This window comes from Hydra vulgaris, chromosome 08 (assembly GCF_038396675.1).
Source record: "Hydra vulgaris chromosome 08, alternate assembly HydraT2T_AEP".
NCBI classification, from domain to species: Eukaryota; Metazoa; Cnidaria; class Hydrozoa; order Anthoathecata; family Hydridae; genus Hydra; species Hydra vulgaris.
Window position 1 is genome coordinate 13,164,388 of NC_088927.1, and position 20,613 is coordinate 13,185,000.

At 26.9% G+C, this 20,613-nt stretch overlaps 2 protein-coding genes across 2 annotated transcripts in view; one reads left to right on the forward strand and one right to left on the reverse strand.

Annotated features, from left to right (window-relative positions):
• Positions 1 to 1,233: 1,233 nt before the first annotated feature.
• Positions 1,234 to 19,216, reverse strand: LOC136083632 (uncharacterized). The gene is made up of 4 exons (XM_065803112.1): positions 18,659 to 19,216; positions 16,864 to 17,236; positions 15,833 to 16,481; positions 1,234 to 2,518 (listed from the first exon to the last, which is right to left on the reverse strand). The coding sequence occupies exons 1-4, from the start codon at positions 19,038 to 19,040 to the stop codon at positions 2,252 to 2,254; spliced, it is 1,671 nt and encodes a 556-aa protein (XP_065659184.1). The 5' UTR covers positions 19,041 to 19,216; the 3' UTR covers positions 1,234 to 2,251.
• Positions 19,217 to 19,321: 105 nt separating this feature from the next.
• The window catches only part of LOC136083032 (uncharacterized), a 2,602-nt gene continuing 1,310 nt past the window's right edge, over positions 19,322 to 20,613 (forward strand). The window contains exons 1-2 of the mRNA XM_065802441.1: positions 19,322 to 19,524; positions 20,165 to 20,613. The exon at positions 20,165 to 20,613 is cut by the window's right edge and continues 1,310 nt beyond it. Of these exons, the coding sequence (XP_065658513.1) occupies positions 19,394 to 19,524; positions 20,165 to 20,613 (580 nt within the window). The 5' untranslated portion in view covers positions 19,322 to 19,393. The remainder of the gene's footprint in view (positions 19,525 to 20,164) is intronic.

A 20,613-nucleotide genomic window follows, 5' to 3' on the forward strand; every position in this document is an offset into this window, starting at 1 on the left:
GCAACAGAAGCTGGAGTGATTTGAATGTCTAACAATGGCTTAACCTGTTTAATTGGAATGGAATGAAGAGAATGGCCATAAGATTTGAGAGTCGAATTATAAGAAAAGTTCTTTGCAAATAGTTCTGCCTTATCTATGGGAGATGTTATAAGATCAGCCCCATGAATGAGAAATGGAATGTTAGACCTACCCTTATTAATGCCACTGAAGATTTTTTTTCATGTTTCTAGAGCCAAACTTCTGAAATAAGATGCAAGATTCAGTGAACTAAGAATAATGGAGCTTAGCATCTGACCTGGAGTAATTAAAAGGAGCTACTTCCTGCAAACAGTAACTTAAAACATCGGGCATGATATTTTGAAAATGGATTATGAAAAATATTTCATCTGACAAAATACTAGAGATAAGGGAGAATGCAGGTTTTATAGTTGAGGGGTCTTTTTAGTTAATGAGCATACACTACATCAAAACCAATTTAAATATTTAAACAGAACACATACATATATAAAGTAACTTACGAGTGAGTAAACAAGGTGCTAAAGGTTCAGACAGAACACAAACATACATATATAAAGTAACTTACAAGTGAACCAACACCAAGCCAGAACACAAACATACAAATAAACATAAACAGACAGAACACAAACATATATACAAATAGCAACTTATGGGTGAGTCAACAAGGCGCCAGAAGTTTAAACAGAACACAAACATACATATAAGTAGATTATAAGTGAGCTAAAATAGCAAATGAGGCACTTCCAACTATGTACAAAATAGATAATGTATTATTATGGTATAATGATAATAATACAAATACTCTTGTCTATTTAAGATATATATATAAGATATATATATTTAAGATATATATATATCTAAGATTTATATATATATATATATATATATATATATATATATACATATATATATATATATATATATATATATATATATATATATATATATATATATATATATATATATATATATATATATATATATATATATATATAGGCCTTGTTAAGAAGCATTACGCAGCTTGCATTTTGCCTGCGAAAAGGCGATTTGCCTACGCGTTTAGCAGTTTTGCCCTACGCAAAAACTTATATCTTTTAGAATATTAAAATTATCTTTTAATTGTCGTTAATGTGACGTTTATTCAGGAGAAATAAAGTCAAAAGTAAAAGCAATTGTAAACTAATAGATTTTTTGTTAAAGAAACAGTTTGCTTCCTTTTTTTTTTTGTTTTTGTTAAAAATTAGTTAAAAAAAATTATTTTTAGTCATAATAGTTTAAAAAATGCACGATTAATTTTGATGTAAATATTTTATTAATAAGATATTTTGTTTATTGTTAATTCAATAACGTAAAGTTTTAATGACGTTCGTTATGAATATAAATTATGATCACAAATATGTTATCGGTAACTGATAAATATTAAAAAAAACAACTTTTTATTGTTTAAAAACATTATTAAAAAGAGTTCACAAATTAAATAAGAAAAAATTTATTAACAGTTAATAAAATAACCAAAAACCAACTGTAAAATCATAAGAAAATAAACAAACATTATTTTATGTTTCATGAAAAGAATATTTTTTTTTAAATAAAATTTAGTTTATATTCGAAAAAAATAATAAAAATAATTTTTTAAATAAGAACTTAGATTTTATTTGTAATTACAATGCGGTACTTGAAAAGACGCTAGTGACGCAATATAACTTCTAACGATGCAAAATATATTTGCTGAGTTGAGTTACTTATAAATGCGTTACGCGTTTTCGCTACGCAGCAAAATCTCGTAACAAGGCCTGTAGATATATATATATTACTATAAGCATGATTGATTTTAAATAGCACTGACGATAGGAAGCAAACTCCTTCTAGCCTTTACTTAGAAAGTGAATCCCACAAGGCAGCAGGACATGGAACAGGTTGCACTGGGTTACATGATACCAGTAGAATGGTGATCATGAAGACCATATACCTGACCTGACAATTCATATATTTTTAGGCATCTGAAATGCCTAAGGCACTTGGCTTAGACCCCTCAATTTTTTCTTTTCCGAATTTGTGACCTTTACAATTTTATTTCGATTTTATAAACACTCTATTCGAACCCATCAGCTACATTGAAAAATGCTTGTGTGTAGTTAAGTATTCATAAACATTCATAAACATTCTGCCTTCTGTAGTTTAACTTTAATTTACTACAAGTTGGTTATTTTCATTAATTTTGTGTTTTATTCAGCTATATTGAAAGTATATTTACAACACATTGTATTACACTAGTGGATTCCATAAATAATATTTTAAGCATACCTTCTGTAGGTTGATTTTCATTATAACTTGTATTATCTTGAAGCCTTTTTAGCAGAGTTGTCTTTCCTTGCGCTTCAAACCCAACAATCATTAGTTTCATTGTGTAATAAGGCTCTGCAGCTCTCTTTAATGCTATCAAATAACGCATTATATCTTCTGTTTTGTTCAAATTCTTAATAGCCGGAGGACTATTAATCTAAAAATATAAGACTATACTTCTTATTACTTTACAAATGTTAAAAATCTTCTTATTTTGTGTACTTTTTTTTAATAGAGAATCTTTGCAGCAAACAAGCTTATTTAAACAACAGCTTATTTAAACAGAGAATCTAAAGTTATGAATAAAAATAATAATTTTTTATATAATTAACTCTAAATACTTTGGTAGTCACTGCGCAAACCGCTAAATAACAGCAGTTTTGATTTTAGTACACAAAGTGGGTATTCTAAAGAATATTTAGAATACTTGCTTGAAATGTGTTGATTAATTACAATTGGTATAAAAACTTTAAAAAACATTTGGAATTAGACTTAAAATATGTAAAACAATAAACTTACCATGACCCATATAATGCGAGTCATGATAAGTTTACATTTTTTACCATCCCCAGCTCATTTGGACAAAAATAAAAGTTTGAATGCAAATTTTTTTTCCTATAAGAAAAAAAGTTGCTTCTTTAATGTGTGTTAAACACCCAGACTTAACTAATTACCTAAGCACATTAATAACATAAGTATCTCTATTGTGACATATGCACAAAAAATTTAAAGCTTTTTTAAAAACTCACTTTTGTTTGTTATAGCATATAATGTCTATATATGTTATGTATTTAACATCAATAGAACATTAAGAATGTTGTATTTTGTATTTTAGAAAATTGGAAAAGATTTTTAAAAATAATAATATATAAAAATAAATAATAATAATAAATTATTTTGTATTTTAAAAAATTAACAGATTTTAAAGAATGGTGGAAGCGTAAGAATATGAACCACAACAACTCACTTCAGAAACCTTGCAAGCTAACTACTTCAGCCTAAAAGGTGTATTTCGCCTTGGAGTCAGAAGTTAATAAATGTTTTAAGGCTATTTAATAAACAAAAGATTTTATAAAAAGGCAAATAAATGATATAAATCAAAATTAAGGAAATGTTGTTGCAATGAAATTTTTAAGTAAAAAGAAAACTGTAAAACTTCTTATATGTTTTAACATTACATAGTTTAAAGTTTACATAAGTTAGATATTTGCATACACTTTTGTTCACATTTTCTTATGAAAAAATGTTGCCAATCTTTTTTGCCATTAACTCGAATTTAATGGCTGCCGTGAGTACTGTGTCAATCACTCACGAATGAAAATTGATATTAAGTTGTTCAATACATAATATAATTTCTTAAAAAAATCTTATAAACTTTAATAAATAAAAATTTGTTTGCATTTAAAAATAATTTTATTTTTTTTAATTATAGGCTTTTTTTTATTTAAAATACTAAACTTTTTATAATCTATTTAACTACCTACTTTTAAAGATCATACACAATTAATAGATAGATTTATCAATTACCAATAAGATATTTGTTAACATAATTTATGCTTATGAATTAAACTTTTCATAAGAACTTTTTGTGAAATTGAATTAATAAATAACATAAAATTAAACTAATAAACATCAAAATTCATAAAAAACATCATTTATTCATAACTTTGTTATATATTTTGGCAATATACAGTTATTTATTTAAACATAATTTTGACAATAAGCAATCTCTTTTTTTTTTATTTATTGATACAAAACAATACATAAAGATTTAAAATGAACATGAAAAGTAACTTTAAAATAATTATGATGAAAAGGGTAAACTTGAAGCATTTTCTATTTTCAAAATGAATCAGGAATTTTAAGGTATGAGCAAAGGAAGAAGGCATGTACTTCTACATGAAATTCTGCAGTGATAAGACCGATAGGCCTTCTTGGAGTACCTAAATCACTAAAAAAAAAAAAGATAAAAATATATTTTTTGCATAAGTATAATATAAATTATATAAACTAGCTGATTGATACTTTTTAATACTGAATAAAGTCGCATTTTGGTCATCAAGTTTTTTTTTTTTCAAATTTTGAGTGGTTATTAAGGTGCCCCAAAAATAATTGTCTATCACAAAACCCTGCGGAAGAACATTAAACTAGAAAGCCTCCTTCTTTTATGATATCTTATATTTATTATATAACTTTGGAATTTTATTTACGTGAATTTAAAAAACAATTTTTATATCATTAAAAAATTAAATTGCATCATTAGCATATTTTACACAGCTTAAAGATTTTTTAAACAATAACAAAAATTACCAATAACATAAAAATCTTTTGTTTATTTGATAACAATTGAGTTGTTGTTTTTTTTTCCTATTAATTGAACTATATCTAATAACTTCTATCAAAAGAACTTAATGAGATTTTGAATGAGAAAGAAAAAGGTTTAATTCCATTAGTGAAAAAAATTCCTTTAAACAAAAACACTACTCTTTTTTTACAAAAAAAAATGATGTTTTACGCTGCAATTTTAATTAATCTTAATGGGCTATTTAGAGTTTTTAATTAACTTAAGACTCTGCAAGGGAAAATTTTTGATCTTTTTTGTTTAGTTTATTTGTAAAATTTAACATTATTTGTGTAATTTATGGACAACCCCTTACGCAAAAACAACCATAAAACATCATTGTTGTAAAAAAAGAAGTGTTTTTGTTTAAAAAAAGAAGTGTTTTTGTTTAAAAAAAGAAGTGTTTTTGTTTAAAAGAATATTTTTCACTATTGAAAATAAATCTTTGAATGATTTAATTTGCAAATAAATAAAATTGAAATAAATATTTCTTTAAAAAAAATTGCAAAATCATTTTACATTCTTTTAAAATTAAATTCAAATTTTTAATTTTTAAAACCATATTTAGTTTAAGATTTTTATTAAAATGTTTGTTAAAAAAAAGTCTTGTTTAAAAACAAAAATTAAATAAAAATTAAAACAAATGCGGTTAACATTTTTTTTTTTACAACAATTAACTTAATGTAAATAAATGCCACAAAAACAATGTTAAAAAACAATTTCAATATTTGAAATGATTAAAGATTTTCATAAATGTAAATTGCTGAAAGTATAGGCAAAATTGCCATATGGACCAGTATTGCCCAAACTATTGCTGAGTATGACACTGTTAGGCTAAAATAAAGAATCTTTTTAAATATATATTTTCATGATATATTAGGATTATCATAATGACAGCAGATCTCTAATTATTTTATGAAAATTTATATGATAAAATTTATTTTAAAAAATGATAATATTTTGCTGTTTTTTTATGTCTTTTAGTCTTTATGTCAAACTATATTAATCTATAGAAGGCAAGTTCAACACTTGTTTCACATTTCAATCATCTTTGTTTTTTTATATAAGATAAAATTTTAATCTTTAAAAATATCATTTTATTGAACATTCTTTATGTTCAATCAACAAACCTGTTTAAAATAATAATAATATCAGTGGGTAAATATAATGGTTTTAATAACTAAATTTGACCACTAATGATTTTACAAATAAATGATTAAACAATTAATAAATTGTTTAATTTGTTATTAGTTAAATAAAATTTAACAAATGAAAACTGTCTAATTGAATAAAAAATTTTTAAATACTTAAAATAAATCCGATTTCATTATCTGAATATTCTGACTCAGAAACACTTTTTGAAGCATTAGTTTCTTATACTTTTAGCTGTATTGTTGTGTTGGACAACATTGTTTTTGTAAGCTTTCCACAAAAAAAAATATCTAGGTTAATAACCCACCCTTAGCTCCACCCTCCATATAAAAACCTGCATCACATTATATTACACAAGATATTATAATATTTAAATTGTCAATTGTAATGTTTCAGAGTGATATAACTGTTACTGAGTTTAAAGAGGATTGTCTACTCAATAAAATATAAAAATTCAAGTTCCTTCAAGGTAGAATAGCGCTTTGTTTATTTTTAAAACCATTGTGTCAGCTTTTGGAATCTGTGACAAATCTGCTCAACAAATATGGGCAGCATGACTTAACATTTGATGTTGACAAAGTTCAAAGCTCTTTATTCATTATTCTGACCCCCATTTATGTCTCTTCTTTTTTTTTTTGAAATCTGATTTACTCCCGACAAGGCTCCATGCAACCACTTTTAAGTTGGGAGTAACTAAAAAAAAAGAATAGAGTTGTAGAGCAAGAAAACGGTTGACAGAAGACTTAAAAAGTTGAATGTTGTATGATGGGAGAAAGTTCCAAAGAATTGAAATGCAGGGAAAAAAACTAGAAGAATATAAGTTTTTAGAGCATGCAGGGACAAATATAGTAAACAAATGAGACTTTGTATTTTATACAGAATGTATTTTATACAGGGAGGAATAAGAGATTTGTAGAGGTTGAGAATGAAAGCAGGAGTAAGAAAATGACAAATATGATAAAGAGAAGCAATCTTATAGGATGTTAAGTTAGCAACTGATTGTATATATGATTTCCATGAAAGGTCTGTATTAAACAACAATCCAAGACATAAAGTAGAGGACTCAGTGAGAGGGTTGACATTCATTTATATAGGAATTTCAGCTATATTGCAATAGTTCTTTGCAGTCAATAACTGAGTTTTGTCGGAGTTAAAAATTACAGGCCACTGCGAACCCCAGTCTGTTACAGATGTAAGTTCAGATTCAAGATCGGCTGCTGAAAAGATAAGAATTTTTGTAAAGACAGAAGTATAAAGTTGAGTCATCAGCAAAAAAAGCTACTTTAGATGAACATAAAGAGGTTAGAAAGAAAGGATTTAAAAATCACTTTGATAATGAGGTTAGAAAGAAAGGATTTGAAAATCTCAAAAAATTTCCAAGATACACCATATGAAACAAGCTTATGGAGAAGATAAGCATGCCAAACTTTGTCAAAAGCTTTAGTCAAACTTTGTCAAAAGCTTTAGTCAAACTTTGTCGAAAACTTTGTCAAAAGCAATAGCTCTAGCCTCTCCTCTATCTAATGCACAATAAAATCATTCAGCTAAAGCAGTTAGCAAGTGAGCCGAAGAACCAGAGAATTGAAAATCGTATTGATTGCCTGACAGCACGTTATTTGACTCAAAATTGGATGTGAGAAATTTGTTGAAAGACCTTGGTAATAACAGGAAGAAGACTGATTGCACAATAATTGGGGTCAGAATGTTCAACTGATTTTTTGCGATAACAGAAAACACCTGAATAATTAGAATAACAGATGCCATTCTACAGCAGACAGGTAAACAAGACTCAGTCAAGCATTTATTAAATAGTAAAGAGAAAACTGAAAAGAGTTCTGCAGAACACATTTGTAAGATTATGACAGGAATGTTGTCTGGACCAAAAGCGGTAGAAGAGCTTAATTGAGATATGACTTTAGAAACAGAAGCTCTAGTGATTTGAATGTCTAACAATAATTTAACCTGTTTAATTGGAATGAAAGGAAGAGAATGGCCATAAGATTCGAGAGTCAGATTAGAAGAAAAATTCTTGGGAAATAGTCCTGCCTTATCCTTGAAAGAGGTAATAAGATCAGTCCCATGAATGAGAGATGGAATGTTAGGCCTAATTTTGTTAACAACGCTGTTGAAGATTTTTCAAAAGTCTCTAGACCATAACTTTTGAGATTTAGTTAACAATATGAAATTTAGTGAACTGAGAAAAGATATGAGATTTAACGAAATGAGAATAATGGAGCTTAGCATCAGGCATCATTTTTTAACATTGATTTCTTGCGATAATAAACAGCTGAAAAACATGGAGTAGAATGGGACTTTACTTGGTACCAACATAATGAAAGAAGAGCTTCCATTTCTACCTGAATCTAGGTGGTTACATAGGAGGCGCATTTATCAGTTGAGAGAGAAAGGACATCAACCCAAGGACTGTCACAAAAAAAATCACTAGAGTCCCAGTCAGCTTTAGGGTAGTAGTAAGTAGTGCAATAATAAGGCGAGTCAGAAAATGAAGTAAAAGATGATAGATTTATGGAGGTCATTGAATGGTCAGAACCACCTAAGGGAGAAAAAGCAGAAACAAAATACAAGCTATGATCAGAAACAAGACATAAATAAAGGAGTAAAGAAAAATGGTTCGGGTTGTCAGGAAAATGAATCACAAAGTTAACTATCTGAGTTAGAGATAGAGAAATGCAGAAGTTATAGACTTTAGTGCCAACAGGGTTAGAGCAAAGCCATTCAGTGTGATGAATATTTAAGTCATCAATAAAAATAATATTGACAGAGGGGTAAAGAGAGAGAGCATTGTCAATTTGATCAGAAATTACATCTAAAAGAGTACAGTCTTGGGAAAAAGGAGAGCAATAAAGAACAATGGTAATCGAGTGAAGAGGTGTGGAAGCACAGAATAAAATGGTCAAAAGATTCAAACTTGATTTCACAACAAATAGGCTGATTGATGCATATGTATACCCCCGGGTTTAAGGATGTGACTATTGGAGTCTTTGTAAACCAAAGCATAGTACCCATCAACACTGAGATCTGAAGAAGAAATAGCAGAATTTAAATTAGTCTCATCAAGAGCAGGCAAGTTAGAATAATTTTGTAATAAGTAAGATTCCTTCTGAATAGGTAACATTCTTTTTGAATAAGTAAGCAACCATCCATCAACCGATCGAAGTTTGCTTTATAGACGACGAATATTTGTAAAAGATATAATAAAATTTAGGTGGTGGGGATGGTTTTTTATGTTTAATACTCTGGGTTACTTGAGACACAAGCAAAAACCTATGAGTAGAGTCAAGAAGATCGAGCATTTGTTATCCTAAGCAGGAAACAATGTAACACAGGTTTACATCTACGCATATTTTATCTTTCAAAGCATTTAAATTTTTTAATTTATTGCTTTTAAATATTAAAATTTAAACCTTTTAAGCAAATAAAAATCAAAAAAAATTTTATACACCTTCAGATATGCTATCAAATATGTTTTCAAAAATGTCATGTTTTACAGCAAATCTTGCTAGTTTTAGGTGTACATTTGTGTTTTAGGCGTACATTGCTATGACATCACCTTTATGCGTTATGTCCAAAACCATTTATTAATAAATTTTTTCCAAACAACTGTTTCTGAGCCAAATTTTGAAGTTTAAAGTAAACAAAGCTAGGCTGAATTTTTCTCTTAGGATTATCAAACTAATGTATAATAGATAAGCTGCTAAATCCACTTTTATTTAGTGCATATATTTGTTTATTAATTATTTTATTTGTTAGTTTTATTATATTAAAAACTTATTCAATTTTATTTTGATAACTATGTATTCAAATTTTGAAACAACACATTAGAAAGGAAAATTGTGGGGAAGATAAGTGTAACTTTCCTTTTGTTAAGCTATTAATTAAGGCAGATAAGATCACTAACAATGTCGTTTCATTTTAATGACAGTCTTTGAATTATAAGGAAATTTATTTATTTTAATGAGGTTTCTTTTTTTCAATTGATATGCCTAGTAATGACATATTAATGATGAATTTGATAAAATGTGTCTGAAGTTAACACGCCAAAAAAAGAAATATAAAAAAAAATTTTTAGTAACAAAAAATAAATAATTTTTTAAAATGCAACTGTGGCTAGCTCCAACTTTAAATGCAACTTTGGCTAGCTCCTTTACTTTAAATTGGAGTCAGGAGCTACTGAGTCAAATTGATCCATTAACTTCTGAAAATAAAACAAATGTGGAGCAAATAGAGAAACTTAAAATGCAAGTATTTAAGTTGGAAGCTGGAATTACAGATTTAAATTCTAAAAATAGGGCTCTCAACACACATTGAACTCATTAATTTCTCAATTAGAGACTATGAGTATTAGGATAAAAAAGAAGGAGCAGTTTTGAATTGAAAAAAACTAAATTTTCTAATACTAAAAATGTAAGATTGCTAAATAAACTGCAAAAATCAGTGATATAAACCAGAACAGTTGCCAAATTTGCAAATGTTTTGCTAGCTGTGAAAAGGATTTAGTTGCTGTCAATTCTTATTTAGACTATGACAACATTGGTTCCTCTGAATTTAAGTTAAGTAATCTACAGACTATATCAGTAAGTAATCTACAGACTATATCAGATACAACTATATTAGTTAAAAAACCCATAGTTGGTAAAAAATATACTTACATTAAGTTAGAACATGGTAAACCTTATTCTAACTTAGGTAGGCATGCTGCAGCTAGATGATCTAAATTTGCTTTTGTATTCCTTCAGTTATTAGCTTTTGCAGATTTTGAAAGTGATTTGTCTATGTTGTTTTGTAATTCTTGTTTTGTGAAAATTCAAAGTTTTGTTGTGCTGCAAACAAGTTAGGTTTAGTTGCAGAGCCAATTAAGGATGCCTATGGCTGAATTCTATAGGCTAAGACATATTCTGTGTAATCTTGGTGCAAGGATTCTCCCATCTAAGCCCAAGATAAGACAAGAACAAGAAATGCTGACAATGAATGTCAGTAAAAAACATGTTACTGTGACATTCATTTTGCTTTATGCATCTGTGAATGAAACAACTGTTTAGTATCTGTACTGATGGTCAAGACAACTTATATTAAAGAGGTTTTCAATTGTCTTCATGTTTGTAACCACCTCAACTCTGATGTTAGTTTTGGCAAAGAAGTATGGCTTCTTTGTGCTGGGGATAAGGGTATGAAGTATATAAAATCCCGTTGTCTGTTCTATATCATCAGGGTCTGTATATAATGTTTATTAGTTCTGTATCAGGGTTCAGACTGATACAGAACAAATAAACAATTAAATGTTTTAAAACAGCAGAATCTTTGCGTTTATTAGAAAATCATCTGTAAAATGAGCTAATGATGTTTGTGTAAAAAATGTATTACCCTTCATTAAATGTAACATTTATTTTATAAATTAGATGTCCATTCCATTATTATGATCAGAAGTTAGTTCTAACTCTACAGTACCTCTGCACTACATACTTCCTCTCTGGTTAAAGAATGGAATATAAGTCTTATATATATATCTAGTCGGTGTAAAAATTTTGTTTAATAAATTAAGAAATTGTAAAAGTTATTGTCACAATTGTGAGTCAAGCAACTGTTCTTCTGGTTCATAATAAAGTATGAATCTAGTATCAACTGAGTGTACAAAAATAGTTTACTACCTAAAGAAATTATCAGTGGACCAACTGATTATAAAACAATTTTTTATGAGAATAAAAACAAATTATTAACTGATTTAAATTAACTATTTGTATATTTTAACAAACATTTTATTTTTTTGTGAGAAGAGTTTATTGATTCATAATTTTTCATAATTTTGCAAAAATTGCGGTTTGCTTTCAGAATTCAATAAAGTCTGTTTTAGTTAACCTTTAACAATTAAGGTTTTTATAATAGTCAAACAATGAGAATAAACTTTTTATGACATTTTTTTGATAAAAAGTAACATCAAATTACTAAAATTCAGCCATTTTGTCACGTTTATTAATTAAAATAACTTTTTTTGCAAATGCATGAATGCCCAAGGGTTAAATTAAGCGATCACGAAATGCAATTACTAGAAAAATATACGGTCTTCAAAAATTTAGGTTACCCAAAACGGTGTTCTTTATTTTTAAGGGGCAAATCAACTAAAATTTGTTAGCGAAAAAGTTATAAAAAATAAAACAATAAACTTGCAACTTCAAAAGAAATACCACTCTAGTAACTAACTGCATTATAGAACTAAAAACACTATAATAGTGTTATTACTTTTATAACGCACTTATAAATTTGATAATTCTTTCTTTGTTCGAACAATATAAGTAATTCCAAATATTAATTGAAGTAGAAAAGCATCTAGAAATATAGAGTATATAAATAGTTTGGATATTCAAATAATATTTAAAACTTAAGGAACTTAAACAACTTTATAAAAACGTATTGTCTATAAAATTTAGCATTATTAAAAACATTATTAATGGTCCGTAAAAACGCTTGTTAATTTTAAAATCAACCAATTAAAATGTTTTATTGGTTGATTTTAAAATTAATGTGCATTTTTATGGACTATTAGTAACTTTTCATAATGCTTAACTTTTTATACAGTACATTTTTATAAAGTTGTTCAAGTGTATTTGTAAAAGTTCCCTAAGTTTATAATAATATTTGAATATCCACTTTATTTTTTCTAGATGCTTTTCTACTTTAATTAAAGTTTGGAATTATTAATGTTGCTTAAACTAAGAATGAACTTTAGAGTTATAAGTGCTTTATATAAGTAATAACATTACTATATCTTTATTACTTTTATAATGCAGTTAGTGACTAGAGTGTTATTACTTTTGTAGTCGTAAGTTTATTGTTTTGTTTTTTATAACTTTGCTAACTAACTATAATAATTCAAAACAAATTACACAGCTTAACATAAACCAAAATTTTCAAGAACAGATTTTGCAAATCACAATCGCTTAATTCAACCTTTGATGTCATACGATGACACTTTTTATTCGTGTTTTTATTCTTTTTACAAAACAAAACTTTCTATATTTCAAAAGTTATAAATGTTTTAGTAACACCCCTTAAACCAATATTTTCAAAAAATAACAAGAAGCCATAAATCTCGGTTTGAAACAGCCGTTATACATGTAATTGTGCTTTTAATGATCATATACTAAAAATGTACTAGAATAAACAAAACTATTCAAAAATTTATGCCTAAAAAATCGTAAGAATTGCTTAAAAAAAGTAGAAAAACACTAAAAAAAACAACAACAAAAATGCCAAAAAACACATTTTATGTACATAACATAATATATATAGAGGCCTTGCTTTGATATATATATTTAAATATATACATAGATATATATATATATATATATATATATATATATATATATATATATATATATATATATATATATATATATATAAATATATATATATATATATAAATATATATATATATATATATATATATATATATATAATATATATATATATATATATATATATATATATATATATATATATATATATATATATATATATATATATATATATATATATATATATATATATATATATATGTTTTTATAACTTTTTCAAAAATTAAATTTAAATTTGTTATTTAGATTTATAATACAGTTTGCAAATGTATATTCAAAATAAGAATTACTCATTTTAAATATGTTTATTATTTGTAATATTTTAGTCAGAATAAAATAAAATACTCCTTAAGTTATGACTACAATTTATTAATTTGACTTCAAAAACTGCACTTCGCATTTTTTTTACTTTTTTGCAAAATCTGGAGATTTTATTGCGAAAAATGTTCCTTATGTGCAGTATCAATGATATTCTGAAAAAATCAAACGTGTGCCAAAATACCTTGCATCGTTAGTAAATACGTGGTTATCAAGTGGTCTTTAAAAACAAATCATTAAAAATTAAGAAATAAAAAGGTTATTTAAAATTTACCGAATATGTTGATTTTGTAACATATATGGCTTTTGCATATCATAATTCAATATTATTTATTAAATGAAAAAAAAATATTTTAAATATTTAAAAAGATTAAGAAAAAATACTTACAAAGTAGAAATTTCTTCTTTATCTAATTAATCTTTTTTTTTTTGTATTTTTTTTTTTAAATATGTAGGTAAAAGAAATTAAAATGTAGGTGCAATAATTATTTTTGTTTTAGTTAGTGGACGTAATAGCGCAAAATCAATTTTGCGGGCATTTCATAATTATAACCACACTTGTGATTACTTTTATTTAAAATGTAAGTTAACTTTAAATATGTGTGTTATTAATGCTGTAATGACTTTTTTATTATATATTACTATTCCTTACCTAATTCATTTATTTATTTGCTCATTGTAGCAATATGCCTCACAGGAAAACATTAACTGAAGCTGAAAAAGCCCAAATACAAATTCTACATAAAAAGGGAGAACCCAAACGTGAAATTGCTTGACTAATTAGACAATCAGATCGCGTAATACGAAATTACTTGGCTAGTCCAGCTACTTACTGCCAAAAGGAGCATACTGGACGTCCGAAAAGACTCAGTGACCGCACCCAGCGCAAAATTATTCAAGCTGTTTCGAATTCTAACAAGAGTTGTCTCGAGGTTAAACAAGAATTAGACCTGAATGTGTCAAAATGTACAATTTGGAGGACCATACAACATGCTCCACACATTGTTCGAGAAAAAATGCTACCTGTGCCACGTCTGCTGCCACGCCATAAAGAGGCGAGATTGGATTTTGGTCGGAACAATATGTCTCTTGACTGGACCAAGGTAGTGAATTTTTAAATTCGGTAGTAATAATTATATTTAAAGAATTAAGGTTTTTTTATTTTCACTTTTCTACATCAGGTCATCTTTAGTGATGAAAAAAAGTTCAATCTGGATGGACCAGATGGAACAACTCACTACTGGAGAGACCTCCGTAAAGAGCCACATTTCTTCTCCAAACGGAATTTTGGTGGTGCTAGTCTAATGGTATGGGGGGCTTTCTGTGTTCACTCTAAACTGCAACTGGCGTTTCCTTCGACAAAAATGAACAGTGAAGAATACCAACTGGTACTTCAGAACAATCTTCTACCTTTCATCCGACGTTTTCCACGCCATCGTTTGACTTTTCAACAAGACAATGCAAGTGTTCATGCCAGCAAAAGCACTACAGCGTAGTTGATTGAGAAAAATATTCCACTTTTACAGTGGCCCGCGTGTTCACCCGACTTAAGTCCTATTGAGAATTTATGGGGAGTGCTTGTACGAAGTGTGTATGCGAATAATCGTCAGTTTCAGACCGTGCCCGAACTAAAAATGGCGATTGCGAAAGCTTGGGATGAAATTGAAGTCTAGTTGCTTGAGAATCTGATCAGAAGCATGCCGAATCGCATTTTTGAGGTTATTAAGAACAGTGGTGGCTATATCGGTTATTAGAAAAAAAACCTGCGCCTTAGTTTTCCTTCTTCATGGTTATAGGTCATACTGCGGTTATAATTATGAAACGCACGTAAAATCGATTTTAGGCCATAGCTGGCTGTAAGTAAAACAAAAATGATTATAACACATATACTTTTTCTACTCTTACTTATCCATAAGAAGTAGCATTAATACTATTTGTTTATTCGTTTTGGAAAACATGGACTAAGAGAAATGGGGGATGCGGCTATAATTATGAAACGCGCTATATATATATATATATATATATATATATATATATATATATATATATATATATATATATATATATATATGTGTGTGTGTGTGTGTGTGTGTGTGTGTGTGTGTGTGTGTGTGTGTGTGTATTAGTAATACTTATAGTAATAACAACAATAATAATAAAACATACAAAAAAAAAATTATCAGATTTTTTTTTTATATTTTATTATATAAAAAATTATCAGATTATATTTTTGTATGTTGAATTTATATAAATTTTAAAACAAGTTTTAAATTTAAATTATACAATTTACCTTTAATCCTGCTTTATCTAAAAGAGTAAGTTTCGTCAAATTCCCCATATTCAGAGGTAGCGCATGAATATTAACATTGCCGCAAATTTTCAAAGTTTCTAGATATTTCAGGTTGCATATACCTTCAGGTATAGAAGCCAATTTATTATTTGAAATATAAAGGTGTTTTATGGGAACTTGTTCAACATTTGTTGGAAAACTTTCTAATAAATTATTGTCTAGAGATAATGTTGTAAAGTACTGTGACCATTCTTTAACATCAGGGAGGTGCTTTAAGTTATTTGATGATAAATTTAAATTATGTAACATAGGAAGCTTAAGCAAATCCGGAGGGATTTCTTTTAAGTTATTAGAACTTAGATTCAACCTTTGCACACTTTTCAAGTAAATAGTAATCTTATTTGATGAAATACTTTCGATGCAGTTAAAAGATAGTATCACATTTTTAAGCTTTATTACCATGCATACTTTTTGCCATTCTTCATGGAAACAGGGTAGTGAAAGATTTCCCCAATTAGCAACCAATTTTTTTTTATCGCAAAAAAAGTTTGACAATATAAATTGAATACCTTCATAATTTTTTACCAAAGGGCTACATCCAATTCTTATTGGGTATACAAAGTATTCTTTGATTTCAATCATATAAGATCTTTAAAATAAATAAAAACATTACATCTTTAAAACTCAAATTAAAAAAATATATATATTAAATTGCAACAAAGCATGTTTAACAACCATGTATACTGACTGAAATCATTTAGTCATCAGCTTTTAAGTTATAAATTTTTATCAATCAAACCACAAATCAAATATTTTCCATTTGCAAAGATGCAAAACAAAAACAGTCGTGTCATAAAATCAGAATTTAAATAAAAATGAACTTTGTTACTTCTTTGATTATTTTTTTTAATAAACTTTTGCTTTCATATTTTTGTAAATTTCCAGACCCCAATAACCTGAAATTATAGATTCTGCATACATGCTTTATTATTTAAACAAAAATATATAAAAATCATTGAAATTAGAATTACCTTAATAAATACAGTAAACTAGTAGGAATTTGTAAATCAGACCATTCATATTGGTCGAACTCTATATTCTCTGAACAATTTGACTCGCAGATAAGTTTTAAAACATCATTATTGTGTTTTTCAATAACATAACATAAGAGCAGTAAAAGTGTACTTTTGTAACAGCACTGCTTTTTAAGTGCACTATCTAAACAACTTTTAACATTACGAGGTTTAAGAAGCATCAACACTCCAGCTGCAGTACAGTTATCTTGGTCAATCGCAACTTTTAAACATTTTTCAAAACAGTCTAAAGTAACATCTTCAGGCTTTATATTTTTAAGATAATTTAAGAACTCCTCATTTCGACATTGCTTTAAGCTGTTTAACACATCTATAGGAAATACAAAAATCAAGATATACAATCTTTAAAAAACATAATTAAATAAGTATTAAATTCTTCACAAAATAAACATTTTAACAATGTCAATAAAGAAATTAACACATGTTTCATAGTTACTATTAATTTTAAAGAAAGTATGTATGCAAAATAAATAGATATTTGAATGTTAAACAACTACTGTTAAACTAAAAGATAGAAAATCACCTTGATTCACAATCATTATGAAATTCTGCAGAACAACTTAACACTAAACTTAGTGTAGAGTTATAGATAACTTAAATTAAAGTCAAAAAACTGAGAATAAGAACAATAGCACACTAGATAGTATTACTTTAAACAATTATAACACTACAGTGGTAGATTGTTTTTTTTTGCACACTCTAGAAAAAACAACTGTGACATGTAAGATTAAACTGATAAATTTTTATGCTGTTTTATTCCATTTTTATTATCTTTAAATATAACTTTTGAAGTACACCTTTTTGTAGTTTTTTAACTGATGATATCAATAATTTCAATTTCAATCTTAAATTCAAAATTAAAAAAATAGGATATCTCATTGTAACCATTTTACCATTATAATCATTATCTCATTATAATCATTTAATAAAATAAAAAATTTTTTATTTTATTTTTTTGCACTCTTTGCAACTTGCATTTTATTTTTTTTTTGCATTATTTGCATATTCTTTAAATATTTTGCTATTTGACAGCACCAGATATTGTATTAATTTGTGGTTGATAAGGCACTGTGCTTTATCTTGAATGTTATACTTAACAAGCATTATCACTGAGTTTTCTCAAGGTGCTTTGTTGCTAAATATTGAAAAGTATTTCAAATAAATAATGTTTGATTTCCTATCGATGATCATGCTATTTATTAACTAAACTTTTATAATACTATTAAAGTTAAAGTTGTTTAACAAAAATACCAATAATAATAAAATAAAAAAAAGAACTTATTAAACTTATCTCTTCAATCATTCAAGTATTGTGTGCTGTTCTTTTTTTGCTTTTTGTTTACACTTCACTTATTTTTGTATCTTACTTTATTTACTAATTCTGTCCAGATAATATATATATATATATATATATATATATATATATATATATATATATATATATATATATATATATATATATATATATATATATATATATATATATATATATAGTATTTAATACTAATAATAAATAATAGTTTTATATGCTTCGCTAATTTCAGTTTCTAATTTTCAGTTACTTATTTATGTAATTTTTGAACTTATTTAATTTTTTTTCTGTAAACTTAGGTGACACTCTTTTAAGAACTCTTAAAGCTATAAGTATACTTAATTTTAATAACTACGATTCTACTTTTAAGTTAGCATTTTTTGGTTAAACTAATTTAAAAGAAAGAAAGGAGTTGACTACCTGCACTGAAAATAAGACAACATGAGAAACCACGATTGTTTTGTTTAGCTGTTTCGTATGGAGTTTTATTAAAATCATCAATTAAGCTTGTGTTAGCATTATATTCAAGTAGCACTTCAATGCAGTCCCTTGCATCAAGAGATGCAGCAATATGGAGTGCAGTATAATTTTTATCTGACCTTGAATTTACATCTGCACCCAAATCAAGCAACAACTTAACCACATCATGTTTTCGAGCATAAACTGCTTCATGCAGCGGTGTATATCCAAAAGTTCCAACTTTACTATTAATTAATGAAAACCAATTCTCATCTTGAAGAAGCATTTTTATTTCTTCCAATTTCCCATTTCTGCATGCTTTATGCAGCCTAGTGGTATTCATTTTGATTTAAATTCAAAAAAACAATGCTAAAAGCATAATAAAATTATTTTTTATATAAATTTTCACTTTATTTTTTGTGTTATTATTATTGAAAACTTATTTAAGGTTGGTGCATGTTTCCATAGGTTGGAGCATGTTTCCATACCGCAAAGTCAGGTGACGTCTTAGAGTCCGCAAAACTCTATATTAACTTAAAGGATTAAGTAGAAAATAATAATACACCTTTTCGCAAACTCTATCTCGCGTTCGGCAAATTATGTCAAATTTGGTGCGATATAAAAGTACATGAAAATTTCGAGCAACTGTTTGTTTTTTTAAATATAAACAAAATAGGTTTATTAAAAAAATAAGAAATGTCAATGTGTTGTGCTGTCCAAGGATGCTCAAATAGCTCGAGAGTGTTAAAAAAATGGTTGCAAGCATATTGTGATCAACATATGTGCAAAAGGCAAGCTAACGAATGTTCTTGTTCAAAACCATTTCGGTAAGTACTTAATGTTTACACTTAAGTGTAAACATTAAAAACAGTTTTCCTTTAGGCTAAAGGAAAATTTATTAGCTAAACTTTAGCTAATAATATATTATAAGTTTTTCAACTTTTAATAATAAAATAATAATAAAACCTATACAAAAAATAAAACAGCTATATTAGGCATAGTTTTTTTTTTTCACTTAAATTCATTAAGTGAAAGGTAGACTCTTTTACCAAAATCTTATTTAATTTCATGTGGATATAGGGCTTGTAATAAGCTCTTTAACCTAAATTTTAACCTAAATTAAATTTGAATAACCCTAAATTTTAGGGTTAATCGTTTTAGGCTAAATCAAATGCTCGCTGTAAATTTCACTGCTGTACAAATAATTTTATTTATTTCATAAAGTAATTTATGTTTATAAATTTATATATTTACTTGTACATTTACTGATAACGTCATTGGCATCATTTTTTTATTTTATTGCGATATTTGCACTTTTATATTAATTTTTTTTCAATAAAGCTTAAATCAATTATAAATTTATAATGTAAATTATACAAATTAATATAAAGTGCAATAAAATTTATTAAGTTTTTAATATATAATTAAAAATAGATAATTTTAAAATTGAAATAATTGATTGTTTAGACTTTATCCGTTTCCAACCTCAAAGAAAAATCATGGAAAAAGAGATTCTTGGAAAAAGTTATTAAATAGAATAGACAAAGATAGCAATAAACTTTTCAGTCCTTCTAAAGATTCTCGTATTTGTTCAATTCATTTTGTAGATGGTATGCCAACTGATTGTAATCCCTATCCTACGCTAAAAATGGGCTACGATACAAAACGCAGGGCATTGATACTATCTCCACCATCTAAGATACGAAAAACTAATATAGCAAGTAATATGACATCATCCGGCTCTTCGAGAATTGATCAATTCAGTTTAAAGAGTTGTTATAACCAGGAAAATCCATTTAATCTCTTAAATAAACCTATTATCAGAATTAAAAAACCAGAAAATAGTTTTACTGAGGGTATGACTCCACTGTCTACTTTTATATCCACTTCACTTGAAAACCTATATGATACTATAC

What these genes read in the sequence shown, in the direction of transcription:
- LOC136083632 (XM_065803112.1), bottom strand. Translation starts at nt 19,040, where the DNA reads ATGAATACCACTAGGCTGCATAAAGCATGCAGAAATGGGAAATTGGAA. An exon ending in TTGTCTTATTTTCAGTGCAG is followed by an intron (nt 17,237 to 18,658) that starts GTAGTCAACTCC and finishes TATTTCCTATAG; the next exon opens with ATGTGTTAAACAGCTTAAAG. An exon ending in AGTTTACTGTATTTATTAAG is followed by an intron (nt 16,482 to 16,863) that starts GTAATTCTAATT and finishes TTTATTTTAAAG; the next exon opens with ATCTTATATGATTGAAATCA.